Here is a 27,616-nt window from a genome sequence, read left to right as displayed (position 1 = left end):
TTCATACATTTAGATACATTAAATATATGATTTCTAGATACCACACTAGCACTGACAGTTTGACATAGAGCCTACTCCCCTGATGGGAATCCCCGATGGCATATGATACAATCTTCCCAAGCTAATTCGTCAACATAAATAGATAACAGCATACTATATAATACATGTTATTACAACGCAATAACGTATCTTTTGATGTCAACACTCACTCATGCATCTACTACCTTCTATAGATAATTCAATTGTTCACATCGGATTACTGACAGATTACTCCAGGGTATTAAAACCTACATCATTAAATATTAAATATATATAGAGTACTATTCATCAATATTTGAATGATGATTTTAATGCATATTCTTTAAACAAACCAACAGATAAACACATTAAATAAAAACAACTTTTATTAAAGTAGTAAATTATAAAAAATAATAAAGATTATAAATATAAAAAAAATTAAATGACTAGACATTAATAATTTAAAGTATATTTTTATATGCTGTAAAATGTTCCATCAGCTTTACGACTGTAGCCAGGATTTGTTAAATCCGTGTGAGGACCCTCGATCGCCAGCTTGAGACTGCTCGGATGAATCCTCTCGATTGCTCGCATTTGTGCCGCGTAAGTCAAACGTCTCTGGTTTTTATCGAGAATATCATCTGACGATTGTGAATATTCTTTGGATTTAACAGCTATGGATTTTTTATCGGCAGTTGCTGCTCGGGATTTTTTACCACTCAGCGCCGAACGGTACTTATCGCTCGGCGAGACTGCTGGTGAATTTATTTTCCTCTGTACACGTATAGTGTCTCGTGTATTTACAGTTACTTGTGATACAGGCATTGCTGTAGCCGTTGCTACATTTGTTCCCATTGACTTAGGCAATATTTTTGACTTGATTGTTTTTGCTGTGGTTGGTTGTTTTGAAGACGGCTAAAAAATACATTTTTTTGGTGATGTTTTTTTTTTATTAAAAGATATTATTATTTACCTCAAGTTCATTACGTAACTGACGCCATGATTGTAAATTCAATGTTTCAGGTTGCATGAAAACATACATTTTTGGTACCATAAAATCTTCATCATGAATGTATATTGACGATAATGCAAAATCTAATGCATCATTTGGTTCCTAAAGAAATATCAGTTATTAAAAACCGCATTGACTACTAGTATAGAGAAAAATATTATATAATCATGTTATCACACAACTCTAAATTTTGAGGTTATATCCATAAGAATTAGGGCTTCAAACGAGATCGAAATTTTTCTGGTCTTGTTTCGTCTCGTTTCAATTTTACGAGACGAGACTGAGACGATACAATTCCAAAATTATCAATTTGACATATTTAATTTTTTTCCGTACATAACAGTAGTTAACGATATTTGACGAAACGAGACGAGACAGACAGTAACGAGACGAAACCGAGAGCGAGACGAGAGTTTGAAATTCTCGCCTCGTGTGAAGCCCTGATAAGAATGCTAAATACACAAAAAATCTTCACTCTAGCTCTTATATATTACGATTCTGATGTAATAAATCGTTGAATAATTTTTTCTTGGACCCAGTCCCAATATTTCCACTATTTTTTCAAAATCAAAAACTCAACGCGACACCGACATGGCCTGGGTTCGAATCCCAGTTCGGGCTATCTATATTTTTCTCAATTTATCTATAAATTTTTTTATTGAGTAGGTTGATTGTAAGTTTAAGTCTCACTATATTTAAAAAATGCATATACATTTTTACGTTTTTAGAAATAACACATTTTTCAACCTGTAATTATTAATTAATTACACGGGTAAAAAAATTTCGAACCAAAATGATAATAAAATTATCACTAATTTCAAAAAGTGGTTCGGTTGACATTCAGAATAAGTGAATATTCACTTATTCATGTTTAGAGAGTTCGACTCAATTGAATATTGCATCAAATATTAAACAAAAAATGATTGACAGAACATTGAAGTTATTTAAATTTTGCAAATAAAATAATTCATCAAATATAATTACATTTGGTCTAATAATACGTTGGTCACGTCGAATACTATTAAGTGTATGATGAGAAAATAGCCTCTCAGCAACGTCTACTTTAGACGACCACGTCCTGTCATTTGCTGATACATTTTTTCCTAAAGCCGGACCCCGTGCAACCCAAAAACCCTCACTGGAAATATCTGGCACTGGATACGGATTTCTTTTGCGAGTCCTTGGAGCCATAATAATTATTCAAGATTTCTGTAATTAAAAATAACAATGATAATTTTTTAAATGCAAGCTAAAAAGTGAAACTCGAATTTTATAGAGGATTCATAAAAAATACTTTCGAGGTCGTACGAGTAATAAAAATTGTGACTGCTTGTCAACAATGTCACTTTATGCACGTATGACGCAGTTGAGTCATAGATATAAAAATTTATAAATATATATACATGTATATACAAAGATATAGATAGATATACATAAATGTGGATTTTTTTTTGTTATTTTGTTTCCTGGTATCTTGTGTAAAGAAATACGACATCTTAATCGTAAAAACCCACACCTAATGAAAGAGATTTACGACTAATTGTTTAGTCAAGTCTTTCAAGACATTGTTTTATTTGTTTGCTCTAAATTATCACGGCCTCGACTTTTTTTTCTCTTTCTCTCTCTCGCTCTCTCTCTTTTTTTTACTCATTTATATTTATAAAAATTTATCAGAAATAATACACGACACGATAAAAATAATTATTTAAATAAAAATTTTTTTTACTTAAAAAATTATTTGAAGAATAAAAATATACGTATTAAAAATAGTTAATTAAAACTGTACATAGCTCGCATTAGATTCTAGGCAATTTAATTCGTGTACACATATGTATATATATGTATATCGTGTAAACGCTCGTAGCATAATTAACACATTTACCGACAAACTATAATCGCATTGAGTATAACCGGTAAACCGTAATGAGATGACCACACTCGTAAATCAAGAGTCGACATCCGGCTTTAACCCGTATCCTATACAACCCATGAAAATTCTAATCTTCACCATATTATAGTACTATCATATATCCCATAAAACTCTACTACTATTACTACTACAAGTACTAATATTCCTACTTTATACTCTAACAATAATAATAATAGTTATGATCATTGAATTAAAAAAATTTTAAACAGACAAAACAACTTAATATTTGAAAAATATGTATATATTTGAAACAAGTCAAGTAACCGACGGAACTTGATACTTATTTTTATATTTTCATTCATAACTTTTTACTACTATTAGATTTCATCCCTTTCATATTTTAGTTTAAGATCTTGCCGACATATCACATTTCGTGAACCGGCAGGTTTTAAAGACAAAAAAAAATCAGAGTAGAGTTGAAAACAGTTTTAGAAAAAAATATGTATTTAAGTTCATTCATTAGGTATATACACTTATTCAAAAAATTGAAGAAACAAAAAAGTTTTATAAATTTTCTAGTGATTTTTGGAAGGCTGCATATTCGTGAAAAATAGTCGTATGAAAAAATTAAAAAAAGTAATTATAGCTCGAAATCTCTAGTTTAAAGGTCTTTTAACAAATTTTTTTAAGCTACGGATAGTGCGTAATCATAAAAAATAGCTGGAGACAAAAATTATCTAAATTTTTTTGTTTTGTTTTTTGTGTCTACGGGGTTTAAATTTTTTTTTTAATAAGTAATATCAATGCAGAACTCAGTTAGAAAATTAATTCAGCTACGATTTGTTTTTTTTCGTTGTCTGTATGACAATTCGTTGCTGAGATATCGGCCTTCAAATGAAAAATGATCCTTTTATCTTTGATTATCGATATCTCAGCAGCCAATGTTCGCACAATGACTTTTTATGGTTTTTTATAGTCAATCAACCGCTACTTTACAAATATTGACAAAAAGGTTAATGTTTCCAGGTGATTTTACAGCACAATATACCCCTAAAAACTTAGTGAGTTTTCAAATCTATCCCTTGAACCGTTTTTCCGTACTGGTAATCAATTCTGCTCCTTTAATTACGTAATCATCATCAAAATCAAAAATTTTTTTTTTCGACTTATCTTAAATTTTTGCGTTAGTAACTCAATAAATATAAGGTAACAAGCAAAAAAAACCAAAAAAAAAATTTTAGCTTTTTTTCTACAAAGTTTCACAAAAAAAGTCTTGAATTTTTCTTTGTTTTTTAACATATATTTTGATTTAATTTTAGATTAATTAATTACACTGAACAGATTTATAAAAAAAAAAAAGTTATGATGATGACCCTTGAAAAATAATTCTAAAGCTTAAGCTTAAGCAGAGGATAAACGAAAATCTTTAAATGATATACACAAACTAAATTTAAATAACAGGGTTATAGTTTTGTGTAAAAGCCAAATTGTAGGTTTATAATATAATAACATGATAGAATATGTTACAGCGATGGTGGCGAGTTAGATTTAACATTAGAAGGTAATCTGAGGCATGTAATGTTTTGCAAAAGCTCGACGTAGTTGACGATGCACATGGATATTAAAGCCACAGTAATTTATGTTAGCACGGGCGTGCATAATGCTGTTTATACAGAGCTACATAGTCACGTGCTGACGCGTGTCAGCGGGTGACCATCCCCTTGCAGTATTCACCGATACGATTGCATGACGTTAGTTCACGTACATCTCGTAGCTCTCTCATTCAAACGGTTTGTCGTTGTCTTTTTCTGTTTAGTTTATGTGGGCACATTTCTAACACCCAGAATTCAGACGTCGCTACTCACGCAGCCCCGATCTGAACACTGCGTGGGATCTTCATTGGCTGTACCTCCGGCAATTTGATTCGTTTAATCGGATTACGTGTGTAAGTAGTTTCTAATACGATTTATTTTTGGTAAATTATTTTTATTGTTATATAAATATATATATTATATAAAATTAGATTATTGTTTTATTGGTTGACAGATAAGTAAAAATGTTTATTGCTTAATTTGCTTGTGAAAAAAATTTTTAAGTAATCACGTCGAAATCTTTTTTTCTACTTCTAAAAGCTGAATCCACGTAATTATTAAATTTAATTATTTAATTCAGGCGATAAATAGGCCACTGAAAAGTGATCATAAATTAAATTTACGAAAGACAAGATCAAAAAAACGTTTTGTAAAATTTAAATGATAACTTTTGGCTTAAATAAGATGACTTGTTGTTTAACCTTTTTTTTTATTGATGGTTTTAATTTTTAGTAAAAAATTAAAATATTCAAATTTTCAATGTACGTAATACAGAAGGAAACTTTTAAATGGGGCCACTAGTAAGAAATTTTGAAAAAATAATTTTTTTTTTTTTTTTTTTTTTTTTTTTTTTGCATAAAAAAATCTCAAGTACATATCTCAAATAATTTTTTTGAGTTACAGCCATCTGAAGAGCAGCTACTTCTCGAATTTCAAAAATACATTTTTTAAAATTACTGCAGTTATAACTCGAAGACAAATTATCCGATAGATTTGATTCGAATTACAGCTTCATTTATATGTTTCTACATACCATGAAACTCCAGTTTTTCGATCGAATCAAAAATGATTCTGGCAGGCCAAAAGTCATCAAATTTTCGCGCACAATTTGAAATTTTTTTTTAAAAATCCACCATTTTGTTAAATTTCATTTTTTTTTTTAGCCCAAGGGTCATGGTACGGAAAATACTTTCTAATTTAATAAACTTTTTAGTTTTTTTGATTTCATGTACTGTGAAGCTCACTATCACTGCAGCAGCGAGGGGACTTTCTTATCGTTGGGAAATTGTGAATAACTCACTGAATTTTGAATTTTTTGGTCTAAAAATTTTTTCTTGTATTCATTATATATCCACAAATATATCCTTAAAACATTAAAATATTCCATACAGTAGTTTTCTTTAAAAAAATTCCCAAAAATCATCTTTTTTTCAGACGGTCACACTAGTGTCCCCCCTTAAAAGAAAAAAAAATCAGAATTTGTATCTTATAAAAAGCTAATTTTTTAATGTATCCACTGATTTCAATCTTCATAGAATATGAATTTAAAAAAAAAATTTTTTAAAAATCTAATTGAGAAATTTTCAAAAATAACAGAAAAAAAAAAGTATTTGGCCATATGTGGATAAAGTGTAATTTATAAATGAGAGTAAAATTGTATAAAAACATAAGAATGACAATTCTTATATCTCGTATATATATGAGGATAAATTTTCCGTGTCATTGGCTGTGCTCACAGAAGCGTCATATATATCCACAAACCTGTCTCGCTTTTTCATTCTCATTCTCTGTCATTCTCTTTTACACTGTCAACCCGTGTAAACGTCTATCCTGCTTCTCCGTGACATTCTCGTAGTACAGCAGTAATATCACGAGCACTAGCACCAGCACTAGCAAGGAGAAGCATAAGCAGAGGCAGAACATCACATCAGAGAACCCCACGTAGAAGAGATGACACGCGTAATCGCGTAATCGTGGCGCGTGCTGGAGTTTGAATCAGGGGAGCTTTACGTTCGTCTACACACAGTATACTAGGCGCACGTGGTGCGACGCTGCACGCCCTAAATCAACAGAGATCCTCGATCTCTCGCTCGCGTCAGTTGATCCCGCGTACAGTCTCTTCTCTGCTTCGTTGATGCATCTGTTATATCGATAAATTTATATACTAGTATTTTTGCTCACAGATTACACTATAAATTTTAAACAAATATACCAATTACCATAACTTCAATTCAACTATTCTCAAAGTTAATTAAAATTTTGAAAGCGCAACAAAATATATAGGGCGAGGGGGGGGGGGGGGGGTGTACTTAAGGAAATACTAAGTTTTCGAGGAATAAAATACGCTAAATATTTTTGTTTTTAATGATATTCAAGGTAAATAAACAAAATTTTTAGCTGGCGTTAAAAAATAAAATTTTTATTTTTGCCGGGCAACATGGGGTACCCTTTAAAAAATTTGAAAAAAAAAAAAAAAAATTCTGAAAGTTGATCAAATTTCATTAAATTAAATTTTTTGGATGTAATATACATAAAGAAAAATTACATTTTACATCATCGGTGGATACGAAGGCAGAAAAAAAATTTTCTTTTTGTGAGGCAGAGCGGCCCTCTTCCAAAAAATGATATGAATTTTTGAATGAATAAATGAATTTTTTTTTTAAATTGCTTTCATCATTAAAAATGTATTTTTTTCTCTAGACAACTATCTTTAGTTTTATAATACTTAAAAAAAATTTGTTTAGGTGTAATAAATCGCCCCCCCCCCCTCGATAAGCTTAATTACTAATTGTTATTTAATAATAAAAACAATTCTATAGTTCTTGTCTGTCATTATTTTGAACCGGGTTTTTTGAATTTCAAATCACAGATTATTTTGAACTATTTAAAGAATTTTATCAATTAAAAAATAAAATATTATTTTCGAATATTTTTAGAGGCCAAATTCCCCAGCTAGAGAAAATCAGCCGAAAAATGGATTCATGTATTGAATTTTTATTAATTCGACGATATAAATATAAAAGAATCATTTTTTCAGAATTTTCGGCTAGTCCATTTTGCCCCAGGTGTCATGCGTAGGGCTGAAAACGCTCAAATATATCGGATTTATAGTAATTACACGAACAAAAAAAAATTTTTTTTTTTTAGAAAATTTCGGGGGTACCCCGTTTTGTCTACCCTTCTCCCTTTTGACCCCCCCCCCTTTCCTATATCACACATCCAGCTTTATATATTTTAAATAAATTAAATTTTTATCTACCAACAAGATCAAAAGGTTAAAGACTTTTATAAAAAGCTTATTCTTTAAAGTAAGTCTTCTTCTCAGTGAACAGAAAACAGAACATAAGAAAATAGACCAGAGAGAGAAAGTTGTTGGAATCATTAAAAGTTGAAGTGATTTCGATTGCCGGATGAGCATTTGGAGAACCCCAAGTACTCGAATGTGAAAAGCAGCGTCGATCTCGCTCAAGGATAAACCCTCACTTCTAACCTAATCCTATAATATCCTCAGCTTGGTATCGCCGGCATTGCTGCTGGAATCGCGCATTCAAATGGACATCAGTGTTCCCACTACACACCAGCATATTATGCTGTTCTATTCTATCTTTCTGACAACGAATGAGACGGAGAAATTGGGACAATTGTCCCTTAAAAAGACAAAAGAGCTAGACCATAAACTAGTTAGAGGTCATAGAATATACTATATATAAAAGTACAATGTTTAGGGGATGATATTGCCAATATTTGATTTGATTCTCTCGCGATCGTGTGTAACTGTTCGTGGGCTGGTGGGCGTACATACTCACAGTAGCCTGTGTACGCGTGCTTTCGCTCCTGGATATTAGACGGCATGCATATTTGCATTTGAATACACAGACCCGTCGCTCGACCTTTGTTAGAGTAGCCCTCATACTACTGACCGCAAATGTATCTGCGTTCGCACCCTTCGCTCCGTACTGACACTTCTTTGCCCTTCGACCTATCCAGCTTTCAAATGATCTAGGGGAGCCTGGGGCACGAAGGCCCCCCTGGGGCATAAAGGCCCTCTTCAAAAATTAGGTAAAATTTTTTTTTTTAGTTTCCGTCAAAGTATGACCTTCATAATGTTTTTAGTATATTTTAAGTCAATACGTGATATGAGGGGCAAAACGGACAACTCGAAAAAAAAATTATAAAGAAAAAATTATTTTTTTTTTATTTTCCGTCAAGTTAATTTTTTTGTGACAATTTTTTTTTTTTAATGGTCCATTTTACCTCATACATCACATACTGGCCTAAAACGTCATAAAAACATTATAAAGGTCATAACTTAACGGAAAATAAAAAAAAAATTTTTGTTGATAATTTTTTGGAGAGGAGGCCTTCGTGCCCCAGAAAAAAAACAAATTTTTTTTTCGATTTTTTGCAAAATTTCTACTTATTCTTTCGATATCGACGGAAAATAAATGAATTTTATGGTTAAAAGCCACAAAAAGAAAAAACCGGCTTAAGTGGGCCGCTATGCCCCGGTCTCCCCTACTATATTTTTTCTATACTAATCCTAAGTTTTTATTTATGCCCTTATGATTTTTTTTTCCAGTATTTAGATAAAAAAATATACTTTTTTTTAGTGTAAACATGAAAAAATATTTTTTAATATGATTGAATAATGATTTATTTTAGTGAATTTGACCTTCTACTTATTTATGTCAATCAGAAGGATATAAAAATGAAATTTTTTTTTACATTCTGCTCACAGAATGCTGCTGTCATTATTTTAATTTTAATTTTTGTAAAAATTTTTTTAACTTCAAAATATGGTTATATTTATTACAGTTCAATTGTATACAAATTAATGAATTAATTTTGAAAATGAGTTTACGAAAAATTATATTTTTGCTTGAGGTATAAATAAATTGAAACGTAAGAGCAAAAAAAAATGTTTCTTATAAATTTCCATCAGTTATATTTTCTAAGAATCTATAAAATTGATTCAAAGTTCTCATTAAGTCTCATATTTAATCATCAATTTACTTATTTATATACAACGAAAAATAAAATTACTACGCAGAAAAAACGATTTTTTGACGCAAATAATTTTTACTTGCCCCCAGAAAATTTTTACTTCTTCCTAGAAATTTTTTTGCATTGTAAAATAAAAACAAAAGTTTTGTTGTAGTTCTGAGTCGAAATCTAAGGCATATTTTGAACCTAAATTAGCATTGAAAACCTACATTAGACTTTTTAGGACAATAATTGTAAAAACTTGAAATGGACCTACTTAGAATTACAAAGGCATGAACTAGATCTACAAAGACATAAATTGTAAAACGAACGTAACTAGACTTAACAGAAGGAAGGACTTGCAAGGAATACTACAAAAAAGTAAAATTGTTGAATTCGCGGACTGCTGGAGAATTGATGCAAGTAATCCAGTCATCTCTCCAGTGGGTTCATGACACCCACGGGCGGATTGGGTCCCACAGGCAGCCTGGGACTAACAGAGGGTCGATTTAAAAAATTCTGAGTTTGTTCATTTCACGTTATATATCTTTGTAGGTCTAATTCATGCCTCCTCAAGTCTAAGTAAGTTCAATTCAAACCTTTGTAAGTCTAATTCTGTTTATTTCAAGCTTTACAATTATTATGTCAAATGTAGGTTTTCAATGCTCATCTAGGTTAAAGCTATGCCTTAGATTCTGACTCGGGGTGTGAAAAAAAATTCTTTAAGCAAGAAAAAATTTTTCTTGCGCCAAAAAATTTTTTTTTAGTCTTTAGAAAATTTTTGTTTTCATTCCATATTGCAAAATATTTCTTGCGCTAAAATATACTTTTTTCGGTATACTGGCCAATGCCTATCACTTAATTTACAATAAACAAATAAATGTTTTTCTTTATATTTACAAATATAGTGTGACGTTTAATCAATCAAAATATTACTCACTAAAGCCCACTATTGTGTGTATAAAATATAAACGTTTTGAATCGAGATACAAAAAAGAATTATTTAAGTAAACAATGTAAAAGTCAAAATGTTAAAATGGTTTTACATGATTTAACGAATTTTATTTGGATATAAATATTATTCTATTGTATTATATATATAAATCGGCTTTTGTAAGTCAGGACAATGGAGAAGACGGAAAATATTGGCACAGCTTTACCTCGAAATGTCCAAACAAACCACATCATGAGACTCTGACTTGATGTATTTCCGATATTTCTACATTTTTACATTCAACGCTATAGCTTTTGATATTTATACTTATATTTAAGGTTAGAAAATCATCAATGCTCAATATAAATATGCAGAATAATAAATAAAAAATAAAATAATGATTTAAATTTCAGAAAACATGATAGTAACAGAAAATGGTATCGTTATCATCATCAATGTGTTTAATATAGTGAAAGAAATCGACAAAGAGTAAAGACCAGTAAATGCGACAGGTGGTCCGTGAAATCAGTGCACAAGTTATTTTATACTTTATTCACCCTCTTACGATGTGGCTCATTAAGAAATTAAGTGTATAATAATAGGGGTTTGGGTGTTACAATTTAACATCCCTAAAATTATTTCTTCACGCTACACTCATTCATTATAAAAGTACTTTAAATATTTGTTAACGTCAATGCACTGTAAAAAATTGGGAGTGAATTCAGAGTGATTACGGATTTTATTTGAATCTGAATTCACTCGGAGGTCTGGAGTTTTAAAAAGAAATCACTTAGCGTGTGGAGTAAATAGGAAGTTTATAGAGAAGTGATTTCAGGGTGATCTGAATTTTATTTCAATCTGCATTCACTCCACTTCGGAGTTTCAATACGAAAATAAACTCCCTTTCGGAGTAAATTTCACTCCAAGGGGATTAAATAAATAAGCAGTCATCCGCTTCACATTCACTCCGGATTTACTCCGCATTTCCGGGTCAAAAATAAAACTTGATTCAGGCTCGCTTCACCTTATTTCATTTTAAAATTATCGATTTGCCGACGATTTTTTGATAAGATCTCGACTTTTTCGACTTAAATTAAATTTTTTTCAACTTTTTTCATCTTAGTTTCAACTTATTTGTATCTTTTGGTATTAGTTTCGAGCACGATAGTTATTCACCTTACTTTTGACTTGCTGAACCAAGTCGAAAAAAGTTATTCATTCGCCCTACTTTCGCCTTGATATATAAAAATTATTTCACCTCAGTTTTGACTTTTTCGCCTTATAATTTAAGTCAGTTAAATCTAAACTAAGTCAATTTCGATTTGATTTCAACATTTTCGTCTTAAATCATGACTAAGCACGGAGAGAAAATGATGGTAACAGTTACAATATATTATGGGAATGGTTCCTATACTGCATGGTAACCGGTTTTTTTCAAATGTTGATTATAGGAACGGCACCCATATATATTATGGTAATCATTCCTATAATTATGGGTATAATTCCCATATGGTATCGGAATAGTTCCTATGTAATCATGGTAATCGTTACCATGTAACTGTGATAATGGTTACCATAATATTATGGTAATAGCTATCATAATATTATGGTAATAATTCCCATACATTATGGTAATAATTCCCATACATTATGGTAATCATTACCATGATATTATAGTAACTTTTACCATAATATTATATAGTAATTGTTACCATAATATTTATAAATTATAATAAAATTTTTTTTTTGTAATAAGCGTTTTTTTTGTATACTTAAAATTTTGTAATATACAAAAAAAAACGCTTCTTACAAAAAAAAAAATTATTATAATTTCTAAATATTATGGGAATTATTACCATGATATTATGGTAACCATTCCCATAATATCATGGTTATGTTTACAATAATATTACAGGAATAGTTACCATAATATATAGGGCTTATTCCCATATATACTTAGGAACCATTACAATGTGGTTATAGGATCGGTTACTATTTGCTTGTGGGAACTATTCCTACGAGTATGGTAATCATTACCATGATTCTTTCACATGGGATATGGATACTGTTACCATAATGATAGGAATCGTTCCCATACTTATGGAAACTTTTCCCAGAAAGTATGAGTCTACATCCCATAATCCCAAGTAATTATTACCATAAAGGTATAGGATGATATTTCATAAACGTACTAGGAACAGTTACTATAATTTTCTCTCCGTGAGTAAGCCAGTTAAGTCTAAACCAAGGCGAAAACATTGTATTTCATATCTCCGTAAACGAAAGTCGAGTTTGTCTTAGGAAAAACGGCTCCAAATTTCGAGTTGGTAAATCAAGTCTAAATCAAGTTTTATTTTCGTCCCAGGTTGCCTCTGCTAATTTTTTACAGTGTGATAAAAAAAATCATTAAAGTTAAAATTAAAATTTTTAGTGTAAAGTGAACTTTGAATGAAATTCGTGAAAATGCATAGAACAGTGCAGGAATATTAGATAGAGCAGAAAAATCTTTTGAAACGAGTATAGCAGTACTATGGTGTGGACATATATACAACGGCGGTATATTTTAACATTTCACGTTTGTTTCCATTTAAATGGTAATCGAGTCCCACAATATAATTGTATTCGCGCGAACGTAAGCCGGGTCTCGACGTGGCGCCTATATCTACTTCACCATTGTTCGCATTGTTCTCTCTAAAGGCTTCAACCACTAACAATGCGTCGCCCTTTTCCAAATCTTGTATATATTTATAACTATACTGTCTATTGAGAATCCTGAAGTTTATTACCATTCGCGTCACTGGTAAACGATTTTTCAGTTGATTATAAAATTTTTAATTTTATTTTACAAGTGATTATTTTATTTTTTCAATTTCAACTACTCAGTATATTTTTTAATTTTTAATTTGCGTTTTTTTTAACCATTAAAAAATTCATTTAAAAAATGTATAATTTATTTATTTTCAAATTTTTAGTTTACTAAAAAATCAGCAGTGAAATATTTACTAAAAAAATACATATTTAAATTTGAATGAATTTTTGACAATAGTATTATTTACAAAACACTTTTATTTTATTTATAAAATGATTTGTGAGATACGGGTATATATATTTAAAGATAAAGGAAATAAAAATGAATTGATCTCGAATCAGTATTATTGGAGTATAGTAGAACCGATAGCCGCAGAGAGCGCCAGCGAGTTGCGAGCTTAAGCCCTTTCGGTTCAGGAAGCGCATTGTTAAACATAGCACGGTGACCCAAGCTGAAATATACAGGATTGTGGCCTGGGGTGTGGTGAGAGAGATCGCTAAAGGGTGACATAGCTTGCTGGGTTGACGCTCGTTACATTCTGCTCTATACTGTACTCTGTCTCTCGTTTGCTTTGTTCACTCTACACATACATATACATATGCATACATTTATCTCGTTTTACTTTCCCTGTTTTCTTTCTCTCTCATGCATATTCATCAAACGCTAATTAATCATCGCACACGATCAATCCACAAATACTTCCCACCTTCTCTATCTCTCCATGACTAAAATTAAACAATCGCTTTGTAGTAAAAAAATTTTTTAGTTTTTTGAATTCTATGGATATATTTTATTTAAAAATATCTCCATTGTAATTAATTTCGACAAATTTACTGTCTCATGAAAAAATATTTTGTTCCCCTGCGTAAAACATTAAAGTTTAAAGTTTGTGTATTTTAAAATTAACATTCACGGGCAATCAATCTACAATGGAATAATAATATGTAATCCTATTTATTATCAAGGTTTACCGTCATCTATAGAGTAACACGCGCACTTGCTCCTCGCCCTTTCATTTCATCATTCTATTCCATTCGGGTTCACGCAGACGGGACGCGTATAATTAGGTATCGTTTATTTTACACCCGAGTCGTCGTTTTAGGGCGGCTCGGTATATATATACAACTACGATCCATACTATTATTATATTACGTAAGGTATACGACCAGAGTCGAGTACAACTACGAGGGGTTGATGCATATAATACAGTAGTAACAGTAGTGCAGACTATGTGCTACACTAAATGCACCATAGGGTATCCCTATACGTTTATTCCTCTACATACACACCCCTCCCGTTTTAAATATATATATATCTACCCTTAAAGTAGAGATAGTCGCTTATAGAACGGTTCACTGGTAATGTGATTCGATCATCGGTTCCCCATCGTCCATTGATATTATATAATGTTCAGGGTGCTAGATATTTGCTCTCCCTTTTTATTATTTTTTTTTTTCTACAACAAATAAAACACCCTCCGCGGGTGCTAAATGTTTTTTAAAGATTAATCTTTTGTTTATTTAAAAAAAAAAAAAAAAATTTAGTTGACTACTATTTTAATTTCGGAGTTTAGAGTTTGAAAATTTGATTAAGTGTCTTATTATCTAATGTAAAAATATATTTTTTCAAAATATAGAAAGGACAAAAGAATAAATTTACATGAAAAAAATTTTTTTTCTAGATTTCGTCGATAAAATATGTGAATAGTTGATGTAAATATGGTGATTTTTTTTAGGACGATATACGAATACGATTTACGAGTAAAGAAGCTATATGGGACATTACCCGAGGATAGGGAAGGGAGTAGGGACAGATGCGGGGGTCCGCTGGAGACATTATATGTTCAACCCTCCGTCAACACAGTAGGTGTCGGCAAACCATCTAAATGTCCCCAAAGGGGCTCTAGAATTTTTTGTCACATACGTTCGTATGTATATAGATATATACATTCATACATAATGTGCTTCGCATCTTCATAACTTGACTTTGAGATGGGTAATCGTTAAACGGATTATTTTTACAATTTTAAATCCCATTTTCATTTTTATTTTAATGCTGACTATTTTATTTTTTTTATAGAAAAAGTTGAAGCTGCAGAAATGAGCTACATTTTTTTTAAATTGAATAGTATACGGAAAAAAATAAACTTTAACATTTAGTATTACCATAACACAGTTGTTTACTTTCAATCTGTTGCTGTCTGGCTTGCGATTATTGTAATTTTTTAACTAGCAAAAAATTTTTTCAATCAAATTGTTTTGGTGGAATAGATATTTACTAAGTTTCTCAGTATAATGGTTGTCAGGTGTCTGACTTTATTTATATCTTTTAAAACGATGAAATCTTTCGGAGTTAACTTTGACACACAACAGCGTTAACCTTAAATGTAAGATTCTTAATGCATATTAGATTATATTTTTGTTAATTTGATCATATTGTTGAATAATATTTTGTTTTCATTTGTACAGTTTACCTGATGAAGTTGTGAAATACAACCAAACGTTGCAACATTTAAAAATCTTGCACTGAATTTTTTCCTGTCCAAATTCCTGATACTCATATACTATTATATTTAAAAATTAGTGCTTGAAATTATAACCCGGAACCCCGATGTCAATATGGGGATTTTTGACATTATAAATAATAAATTTTATAATACGTGCCGTCAATTTTCTAAATATCAGTTATGATTTTTAAAGTTCAAATAGTAATTTTTCTTGTACAAACAATAAATTTTCATACTTATCCTGTAATTATTCACGCTTTAATCATAAATGATAGTATTTACTGATCACTTTATCATTATATTACTGTAATATTTTTTTTTAATTTTTCTGTCCGTTTTATTTTTTTTTAGTATCGTCAGTAAATTTTTTATTAATAATAATGTCTTATTCATAAAAATTTTAATTTTATTATTATGAAAAAAAACATCAAAAAAAAATATATATATATATATTTTAAGAATTCTGTAAGACATCCATTAAATTTTTATAAATTTGTTTTAACTAAAAAAATTTTTCATTTTGTAATTTATTATTATATTGTAAGTGAGTTAAAAAAAGTGTTTAATGTTGATATTGACAAAGTGCGTAGATAAAATAATGAATGATTGGTTGGCAATAGCAATAGCTCATCAGGTAGACAATAACGTTGTTGTCGTTTATGTGTTTTGACTGTGAGCCATCAAATCGCAGCACCAGACAGATTGCGAGCTGACAAATGAGCGGGCTCGCGATACTGCACAAGACATATGGCTCCATAAAAAAGAGATACAAGAGAGAGAGAGAGAGCGAAAGAACCGGGGGTAGGTATATAACTATCATCCCGTCGATCCAATATTAATGGAGACCAAACACCGCACATTTACTGTACACTGTGTCGCGTTTGTCCCCCGAGTGTGTACACACATTGGTTTGCCATGTCTGCAATGCGATACCATGGATAACATAATGTGTGTACACTCCCCTTTCGCACAATAGAATGATCTATAGCGACAGAGGATCATAGATCGTTGAGATTCTAGTCTATTCCTACCTCTGTACCCGACCTAAGTAATGTATCCTACTACACACTGTCCTCCTATTTTTCTTTCTTAATGTTCTCCCGCGTTTACCTCCATAACCACATACTTATATTTATTTATAATACACGTATATATATATTTTTTCTTGTAGAGTTGGATACTACTGTCTCATTTTTATTTGCTTTCTCGAATGACGCGATAAAAATAAGCCGACGTGTGGGCTAACCTACTGAAAATATTAACTAGCCCAAGTATCATCTGCCTTCGTGTGTCAACTCGGCAGAGCATCGTCATGATTTTTTTTTTTTTTTTTTTTTTTTTTTTCATTTCATTTTTTACCCTCGTAAATTTATTCCCATCATCAGTCATAAGTCATAATATGACTATAATTTCGATGATTTATTAAGAAAACTTTTTTTCTCATGTTTCACAAATTAACATAAAAAGTTAGTGATTTTTTCAAAAATAAGTATTTAATATAAAATTTTAATCATTAATTAATTTAAAAAAATTTTTTTTGTGCATACAAAAATTTCTTGATGAATTACTTATATAGCCTTCCCTCATAAAAAAAAATTTATAAAAAAAATATATTAAAAATACATAAAAAATATATAAAACATATACAAAAATATATTTTTAATAGCTGACTATTGGCCGACTTTCATATATATTTTTAATTTATTTTAAATATCAGAATATTTAAAAAATACATTTAGGAAAATATATTAAATATGTATATAAAATTATAAAAAGAATATTGGTATGATGATATAAAAAAAAATATGATAAATAGATATATTTAATATATTTTTCTTATATTTTCATCCATGTATTTTTTATATTTTCTAATATATATTTTCAATGTATTTAAATTACATTTAAAATATATATGAAAATCTACCAAAACTCAGCCATAAAAAATATATTTTTTATACATATTTTAACATATATTTTTTTATAAATTTTTTTCACAGGGGTTAGTTATTGAATATTATTGTTTAATAAAAATCGGAAGTGAATTTTAAAAAAGTTTAAATAAATAATTTGTTAGAAAAAATAAAAATGTTTTTATGACTTGATATCGTACTGTCACAAACATGGACACTATTTTTATATGACGAAAGGTCCACGTGACAACGGGTTAAATTGGATTTCATCACCCTCGGATATTCGTCACGTGTGACTCGATAGTGTAAGGTCGTGCTATGTGAGGGTAAGTGGTTCCATTTTTGCGGCATCAGCAGCACCAAGGGGTGATCTGATGCCAAAACAAGCGAGCAAAAGAGAGAGAGCTAGATATAGCCTGCAATAGGATCAAAGACATCCTGGATATATAGTCCCAACTACTTTGACGTATTAACTAGGAATTGACGTAGACAGTTACGAGCAATTCAGTACCTTGCAAACTTTGATCCAGTTTACCTGAGGGAACTGCGCTCTAATATTTTCCAATCACCGACCAATGTCAAAGGGGATTTTCTCCCACATATATATATTCTCTTTCGTATGTGTCTTATTAATTATTTATTTGATATTTTCATTGTCTTACTCTCCTCAAGTCCTAATTAACGACCACTACTCCATGTATATATGTCAACTATATTATCAAATCAAGCGATCTAATTTATTTCTACAAAATGTATCTACTTATAACTTATTATTTTTTCAATAAAATAAATAATCAAATACCTGAATTATCAGATGAATCAACAATTAACTTGATAAGTTAATTTTAATTAAACTATTTACTTAAATCTATTACACAATATTTACTTTTGTTGAAATATATTTGATGGTAACTATGGAAAATTTAAAGTTGGGTCAATAATTATGAAAAAATATAAATAAATAACTTGCAAAGTCCATCTGTCTGTAAAATTTTATAATTTAAATTCAAAAATAATTATTGACACTCAATAAAAAAATTATTCTGTAAATTTACTGACTGAGTTTATAATTTCCTACTTAACCAGCCGGCAGTGAAAATAGTTTACAAAATTAACTACAGAGAGCAGTTCGAGATCATATGTTTCCCGCCAATTTGAATCAGGTGATCTGTCATTAAACCGATAAATTGATTTTTAGTGCCATAGATCACGACTTGTATTTTTGCAAGGATCATACTAATAAGTATTTTATTTTTTTATTGTTATTTAAAGAAAAAAACATGAGTGTCTTTCGTGTAGATAATTTGAGCAATGCTATTAATAATGTCTTGAATGACGATAATAATCCTAAAAATTTCAAAGAAATGAAGATTAATGATCTAGATGATCTAGGTTATAAACGGTATATATGTAACATATATATTTTTTTAATTATTTATGATACGAAACACTGATTAATAAGAAATCTAATTTGAAATAATTAAAAAAATCGAAATTATTTCAAATTGTATCATATCATAAAATTATAATTTGAAGTAATTCAAAATAATTGCAATATGATCTAATTCAATTTAATTTAAAATGATTCGCGAGTTTAAATCATTTCAAATAATTTCAAATCATAAAAAAATATTTCGTTATTTTTAAATTCAGTATGATTTAAAATAATTCGTTCCAAAATTTATACCCGAAAGCAAAATAATTCAGACAATTGGGAATTATTCAAAATGATTAAGAGTTACGTAATCTCAAATCATTCCAAATTAGATTTCTTAAAAAGGGAAGTTAGCCAACGTCCAATGATTTTTGGATTTTTTTAAAAACGATAAATTATAGAAAAAAAAAAAACTTTTTTTAAATTATACCTGTAATTTTTATAATTTTCTACAGGTACATATTTTATTTTTTTTTTTTTTTCGTAATTAAATTTTTGTGAAACAAAATTCGAAAATTGTTAATTGTTTGCTAAATTTAGAATGATAGAATTCTTAATTGTCTACTTTCAGAATCATATTCACTTATCAGTTTTTGAAATTATTATAAATACTTATGCAAAATTATTTATTTTAAAGGCAAATAGTAACTTATTATGAGATGGATAGAACAAAACGTAACTATGCAATAATATTTAATCACGAGAACTATGATGAAAATTTTTTGGAACCATCATTTAGACGGAATGGCACTAACCTAGATTGTGAAAATTTGACTGATGCTTTGAAGGGTTTATCATTCGATGTTCATGTCTATCAGGATTACACTCACAAATCTATTGTTGAGAAGTTACAAGAAGGTAAATAGTTCATGTTTGTTTTCAAATACATAATATAAGCTACCTTATACTACCAACTCATCACTAGTTTTCACATAGAAAGAACGAGATGGTACTAAGTACCATTTCGGATTATACTCAGTTACATCTGAGGTAAAAAAAAATTTCAGATAGTAACCACTTACATTCGAATTATACTCAGTTCTATTTTAGATTTAACTCAGTTACATCTCAGATTATGCAGCGGTAGATTATACTGGTTGCAATTCCAGATAGTAACCACTTACATTTGAATTATACTCAGTTCTATCTTAGATTTAACTGAGTTACATATCTGAGATGTAACTGAGTTAAGTCTGAGATAGAACTGAGTATAATTCAAATGTAAGTGGTTACTATCTAAAATTTTTTTTACCTCATATGTAACTGAGTATAATCCGGTATAGTAGCCAATACCATCGTCGTCTTTTTCGTGCAGTCTACTTAATTTTTTTAACATTATTGTAGTGTAATACATATACATTAAAAAGAAATTTTTTTAGAAGACAAATTTTCCAGGAGACTGGGCTGAATAGTTTATATATACAGAGTGACTGGCCCAGATAATAAACGTTATTAAATTTTAATGTTAGAACTTATCACCTACATAATTAGACGCACGATTGATCGGAAGAGATTTTGGACTATTTTTATTATTTATTTTGTTTATGTGAGTAGTGTTACAAAATTTAATGCGATTCAAAATTTAACTATCGAATTAAAATAAGTTTGACAAAATTCAATCGTAGAATTGTAGTTAAATCTGAAAATTTTCGGTCAGGAAAATCAGTTACATGAAATTGTGAACTGAGCTAGCGATAAGAAACTGCATAGAAAAAAATTCTACTTCAGAACATGATTGATTGACTTGATAAATAAAATATATAAAAAAATTTTTTTAAGAGAAACATATACTTGAAACAAAAATTGTTAATATTTTTAAGTTTTCTTGAGAAAAAACTAATAACGTTTTTTTAAAAATTCAATTATTACGATAATTTTTATCCCGCAAAACGGCTAAGCCAGTTAGTAATTAATACTAAATTATTGTTTGAGTGACTTCTTAAATTTAAATTGTATTTTTTTTTAATTATACATATAATATGAAAAATAAAAAAAAATATGAGCTTCTATTAAGTGACCAGTCACTCTGTATAGAACAAAATTTTTCATTATTAGCTTCTTTCCAGTAGTTAATTTCATTGAGTTTATAACATAATTATAAAGAAGATACCTTTTCATATTGTAGTAATTATTTAATTTATAACTCATAAAAATAATTAACTATTGAATTACCTGACTACAATATTATTAAAAAATTTTAGTGTAATTCCTATAGAGTTTCATGGCTTCCCATCTACGTTTAGTAATTTTTTAAATTACAAAAAATTTCAACAGTATGAGTACTAATATTTTAATTAAAAATTTATTTTTTAAATATTTAAATTTATTATTTGATTTGTTATTTAATAATTTTTTTTAAACTTGTTTGTTGCACATAAACTTATTTAAATAGTCTTTAAACGTGCTTTAAATTAAAATATTTCTTCAGTTGCGAAAATGGATCATACTCAACATAATTGTCTACTTATCGTCGTAATGACTCACGGAGATCTCGGTACACTTGACGCTTACGACACACCTTATTATGCTGACACCATTTGGCTTAACTTTACCCCAAATAGGTGTCCAACACTTGCTGGTAAACCGAAGTTATTTTTTATCCAAGCTTGTCAAGGTAAACAAACTGATAGTGGTAGTCCTTTAGTAGAGAGGACTGTAATTGATGGATCCACATTCAATTATAATTCATTTCACATTGGAACAGACGTTTTGGTTGCCTATGCAACAATAGCAGGTAATCTTCAATTTATGATTAATCATTATAATTATTATTAATAATGGTAATAATAAAAATTCATTTGGTTTAGGCTATTTTGCATGGCGCAATGGTTATGGATCATGGTTTATACGAATACTTAGCCATGAATTGCGTGAACATGGTACAACTGATAATATATTAACGATCCTTACAAATGTAATTCGATATATTGCCATAAATTTTCAATCTAACACACCAGACAAACCAGAACTAGATAAGAAAAAACAGTTACCCTGTATCATGTCCAAGCTGACAAAGCTTCTTAAATTTTATCCAAAGAATTGATGTGACCAACTTTTATTTGTCAGTGTTAGTAATTTATGAAGATAATATAATGATCAAATATAAATCAAGAACAATATTATTATTGTTATTATTATTATTAATAGACGTAAAGTAAGAAATTTTTTTACGATTTTTACATTTATTACTGACTTCAGAGGTTTGGTAAATAATTATTAAGATTTTTTTTTTAATTTTAAATGATTATTCATTAACTTCTATGAATATTGACAAAATTAGCATAGTATACTATAAAAAATTTGGAGTGAATTCGCAGTGATTACGGATTTTATTTAAATCGGAATTCCGAAATTTAGTAAAAAAAATCACTCCGCATATGGAGTAAATAGGGAGTTTGTCTTTTTAGCAGAGTGATTTTAGAGTGGTCTGCACAGAAAAAAAATATTTTTTGGCGTAAAAAATGTTTACTCCCTCTTAAGAAAATTTTTTGCATTATGAATTGAAAACAAAAATTTTCTTAGAGCAAGAAAAATTTTTTTGGGCAAGAAATATTCTGCATTATGTTCGTATTCATCCAATCCGTATTCATCCCGATTCGAACTTTTAATATGAAAATAAACTCCCCTTCGGAGTGAATTTTACTCCGAAGAGATCAAACAAATAAACAGTCATCCGCTCCGATTCACACCCGATTTAATTCGGATTCACTCCGCTATTTTTTTACAGTGTATCTCTATTGAGCATAATTATATAAAGTAGAGCTTGTTTAGTTCTATAAATACATAGCAATAATTTCGAGAATTATTTTTTTCTTCATATCTATGAATAAGATTTTTATTTTGAGTACTTGAAAAAAGAATTTATAAATATAAAAAGACAAGTCAAGCAATAAACACTTGCTTCTAAATCAAAATTATTATTAATATGAAGAGAAAGTATCTTATTTATTTTCAAATAACTTGTGTATGTTTTGTTGTTTAAATCTGCTGTGAATATTTTATAATAATTTAAAAGCAAGTAATTAGTATAAATTACTTGTCGAAAAAAAAACGAGACTGTCATTTTTTAATTTTAAATGAGTTAATTTAATACAAGGCTACACGAATATCTGAAATATTCAACGGTTAATAGTTTGGTCATTGATGTGGTTAAATTACAGAGAGAAGTCTTCTCTCTGTAAATTATTCCTTAAACTCGGTAGATCAATAGAAAGAGAAAATGATAATTTTTAATTGTCAAGAATTTTAAAACAAAAATGCTGCCAAACTTGTCATAACTTACTTAAAAAATCTGAGAAAATAAATCTCAAGCCATGAAGTATTTCTTGAAAGTTAAAAACAAAGTTATTACCCTACATTTATATAATTATTCTATCAGAAAAGTTTGATATAAAATTAAAAAAAAAAAAATTTATCTAAAGTTTGTTTTTTTTTCACATGTTTAAATTTGTTTTGAATTAAATAATATTAAATATTAAAACACGTGAAATTGTAGAAGTGCAATATTTATTTCTCGTTTCTATTTCAGCATTAAAACCAAAATAAATAGATGCTATAAATAATTTTTTTTTTTTTATCAAATAAAAATAAAATATTACTGAAGTAGAAATCTCAATTATTAGCACTATAATAAGTATATAAAAAATTTACTTATTAGATTTAATCACTAAATTACAATAAGAAAAAAAAAGTTTCTTATTCAAATCACGTGATTTTAAGATGTATAACTTTTTATTGTTACTAATGCTATAAATAAAAATAACTTTATTTTTTATGAGTTTCAAAGAGAATTTGTTTAACTATACACGGAAAAAAATAAACTTTAAAAATTAGTGTTTGAAATTATAACCCAGAACCTGGATGTCAATATGAAGAATTTTCAAATTTCAAATAATAAATTTCATAATATGTGTCGTCAATTTTTCAAGTATCGATTGCGATTTTTTAAAGTTCAAATATGAATAATTGCTATTCAGAATGATAGTATTTACTGATCACTTTATCATTATATTACTTGTTCTTAATTTAAATAGTTCATTTTTTTCCGTAAAGAAAAATTTTTTCTTAGTTTTTTTTACTGTGATGTCATCCTGTTTAATAATTCTGATTCAATTTTATATCAATGCAAAGTTTCCGATTTATTATTATTAAATTTCTATTACAATAAATACAGACTTGGTTGTATATATAAAATTCATCAGAAATTCTCTAATCAAAAACTCCGATTGAAACCGATTGGAAAATTCTAATCGGATTTAATCGAAAATTTCCGAATGAATCCGATTGAAAGTTAATCGGAAATCGAAAAGTTAATCGGGAAAAAAAAGAATTTATTATTTTTCGATTAAATCCGATTGAAATTAAACCGGATACTTTAAACGCTCCCGGACGATTCTGATTAGATGTTCGTTTCTGATTGGATCTAATAGAAATCCAATTGAGTTTTAATCAGATTCAATCGAATTTAATCGGAATTTTTAATCAGGCTCTTAAGCAAGGTAGATTAATTAATTGTTTTTACTGTTATAACGAACAAAATTTTGTAATAAAGACAAAGAATTTTATATGCTCATTTAAATATACCAATTCCTGAAATTATGTATATAAAGTTTGTAATTTATTCTGTTATTTCCATGGAATTCTTTATTAAATTTCTTTTTTTTATTGTAAACAAAAAATAAAATTTTTGAAAAAGAAAATATTCTAAAAATTATATTAAAATATTTATACTTTCTAAAGATCTACAAGGAAGTGAAGTAAATAATTAATAAAGTATCAATAATTGGCTCTGTTACCGGATGTATAATTAATTTTAATTAATTAACTCAAAGTTGTTAAGATATATAAGATTAATTAAATTAAATGAATGTATTTGTGTAATTAAAAATTATAATCTGTGACATTATTGTAATTTTATTTTTAATGTATTAAAATAAAAGAAAAAAAAAGTTTTTTATTTAAATCACGTGATTTTAAAATGTATAACTTTATGCGTTATAACTAACCACAATATTTATGTATCTGAAAAAAAAAAAATAATAATAATAATAATGAAGAATAACACCACAACGTGTTAATGCATGTGACTAATAATTGATAAGCCCGATGTATTTTATTCGCATACGATAATTTGTATCATAACGTTATAATATTATACGAGTCTATAATACGAAAATGAGGGCATGTTATATTAAATTTATCTTTAGACAGATTCAATTACATCTTTTGTTTTTAATTTGTCCCCATTGCTACTAACTCATTGGTTTTAAAAATAATTATCGTTCTGATTAAACTTAGCATAACTAAAAATAAACCGTTTGAACTTGAAACACATATTTATAAAAACAATAATAAAATAAAAAATTCAAAGTTTTTTTAATGAGTTTATAACTTGCTAAACAAATGAGTAATAGTCGTCAACTCAACGACTATAATTATATATTATTAATTCACAGAGCAGTTATTACCACTAGATTTTAATATCTTTTATATTTAATTGTTATTTTAGTAATTTTCCAACATACAAAGCAAAAAAAAAATATTAGTATCAATTATTTTTAATTTAATTGAACCTTTCACTTTTTGATGTTATAATTAATTTTATAGTCAAGATTAACAATTAGATGTATACAATATATACATAATTATTTTATATAAAGAGAAATTGTTTCATATTTTCTACACACATACACGTCTATACCTACATGTTTATGTGTATATATAAGGAAATATTTGAACCGTGATAATTTTTTAGAATGAAAATCATCAAACCAAATTATCAAATTTACAACTAAATAAAAATAATAACTATAATAAATTACAAATGTACCTTTCTCCACATTAATGATAAAAAACAATAATAATCATTATTTATTTTTTAATATGAATATTCATAACAAGAAATATTTCATTTAAGGCCATTCTCAGACAGTGCCCCCCACTTTTTAAAAATATTCAATGACCTTAAACTGTCAACAGTATTAAAATTTGATTAATTAATTTAAAAAAAAAGTTAAATCCTTCATTGAAAAAAGGACAATTTTGTAGATATAGATTTTTAAAAAAACTACTTACAGTTTTTATCAATTAGGAGTTAAACGAAATTTATTAAATAAATTTTAGCCCACAAAATTTAAAAATTTGAATTATAAAATTGACATGAACACTGTACTGAAATTTATTCAACGAGTTTCGTTTAACTCCTTATTGATAACAATTGTAAGTTTTTTTAAAAATCAATATCTCAGCGAAATTGTCCTTTTTTAAATTAATGCTTTAATTTTCTTTTAATTAATTGATCAAATTTTTATACGCTTATGACAGTTGAAAATCATTGAATATTTTAAAAAAGTGTGTATGTGGGGGGGGGGCATTGTCTAATAATTCTGAATTTAACAGACAATTAACAATTTTCGAATTTTTTTTTCAACAAATCGATTCCAAAAAATAATCAAACTACAAATTTATGATTATAAATGTAGCAGGCATCAGACAAATTTAAAATTATTAATTAAAAAAATAATAATTAATAAAATTAAATTAAAAAAAATGCGCATTTGAAAAATTTTGAAAATAATAAGTGCATTTTTTATGAATATTATTTTTTAAATTATTTACTCTATTTATAATTTTAAATTTGTCTGATATCTCCTTGGTTAAGAAAAATGATTTAATTAATGCTAAATCTATACATTAGTCGATTCAAATTGTTTTAAATCATTTTTCTTAATCAGAGCTACACTAACACTCATAAAAATCTCATATGTAGAAAATTAAACAAACTTTAGAAGCAATTTTAAAAAATATTTTTTTCTATACTTTATCATCTTAAATAAAATTCAAAAATTATTAAACGTCGGCTAATTTTAATATCACACTGTCTGAGAATGACCTTAAATACTTCGTTTTAAAATAATAATAAAAAACACTTAGAACATACTTGGCTAATCTGGTCATGAGCAATCTCTCTTTATATTTCTAGCAAAAAGAATAATTACTATTTTTTGCTTGAAAAAAAAAAAAAGTTTCACGTTCTGTCGTAACATTGGTGATAAAAACAACTTACATTACATATATATTTATGCAAAAAATATAATTACAATATTTAAACTCTCACCCACAGAAAAACTTTTACGCGGGGTTAATAGATGGCAGTTTAACCTCAACAACTTCGCACCATTATTTCAAATATGTCATTATCATTTATTTAAAATTGTTTGCTTTAATTCTTTTATCATATTTTCATAATTTTCAAATATCTACTTATTTTTTTTTCATTAAAATAAATTTAAAAATTTGATTATGTTCATACGATCAATTATTTTATTTTTGAATCTCATGTGCGCTTTTAGTGACGTTAGATAACTTCCGATTGGTTACTGGGTAGTAATCTGCAGCTGTCATTATATATAAATATATATGTACTTACACAAAACACTTATGTTTTCATACTTCTATACATATAAATAAGTGTATGAGTAATAAAACATTTGTGTGCGTAGATACAAGTGTATTTATTTATATAGTATACGTATATATAATATATAC

At 28.2% G+C, this 27,616-nt stretch overlaps 2 protein-coding genes across 4 annotated transcripts; one reads left to right on the top strand and one right to left on the bottom strand.

Moving 5' to 3' along the window:
• Window positions 1–27,556, bottom strand: LOC103572114 (uncharacterized). 3 transcript variants are annotated; one of them, XM_053737223.1, is made up of 4 exons: window positions 27,169–27,556; window positions 2,015–2,239; window positions 992–1,132; window positions 1–933 (listed from the first exon to the last, which is right to left on the bottom strand). In XM_053737223.1, exons 2-4 carry the CDS (start codon window positions 2,219–2,221, stop codon window positions 493–495), a joined length of 789 nt encoding a protein of 262 aa, XP_053593198.1. In that variant the 5' UTR covers window positions 2,222–2,239; window positions 27,169–27,556; the 3' UTR covers window positions 1–492. The 3 variants fall into 3 exon arrangements, with proteins under 3 accessions (XP_053593198.1, XP_053593199.1, XP_053593200.1); XM_053737224.1 differs by having other exon boundaries at window positions 27,186–27,556; XM_053737225.1 differs by lacking the exon at window positions 27,169–27,556 and adding an exon at window positions 27,009–27,048.
• On the top strand, window positions 18,827–22,188 carry LOC103572120 (caspase-1). The gene is made up of 4 exons (XM_008550571.1): window positions 18,827–19,036; window positions 19,707–19,927; window positions 21,498–21,803; window positions 21,877–22,188. Exons 1-4 carry the CDS (start codon window positions 18,915–18,917, stop codon window positions 22,110–22,112), a joined length of 885 nt encoding a protein of 294 aa, XP_008548793.1. The 5' UTR covers window positions 18,827–18,914; the 3' UTR covers window positions 22,113–22,188.
• Window positions 27,557–27,616: the final 60 nt, after the last annotated feature.

Source organism: Microplitis demolitor, chromosome 3, assembly GCF_026212275.2.
Source record: "Microplitis demolitor isolate Queensland-Clemson2020A chromosome 3, iyMicDemo2.1a, whole genome shotgun sequence".
In the NCBI taxonomy this organism is placed as follows: domain Eukaryota; kingdom Metazoa; phylum Arthropoda; class Insecta; order Hymenoptera; family Braconidae; genus Microplitis; species Microplitis demolitor.
Note: the sequence above shows the minus strand (reverse complement) of the source record. Positions and strands in the feature narration are given on the sequence as shown.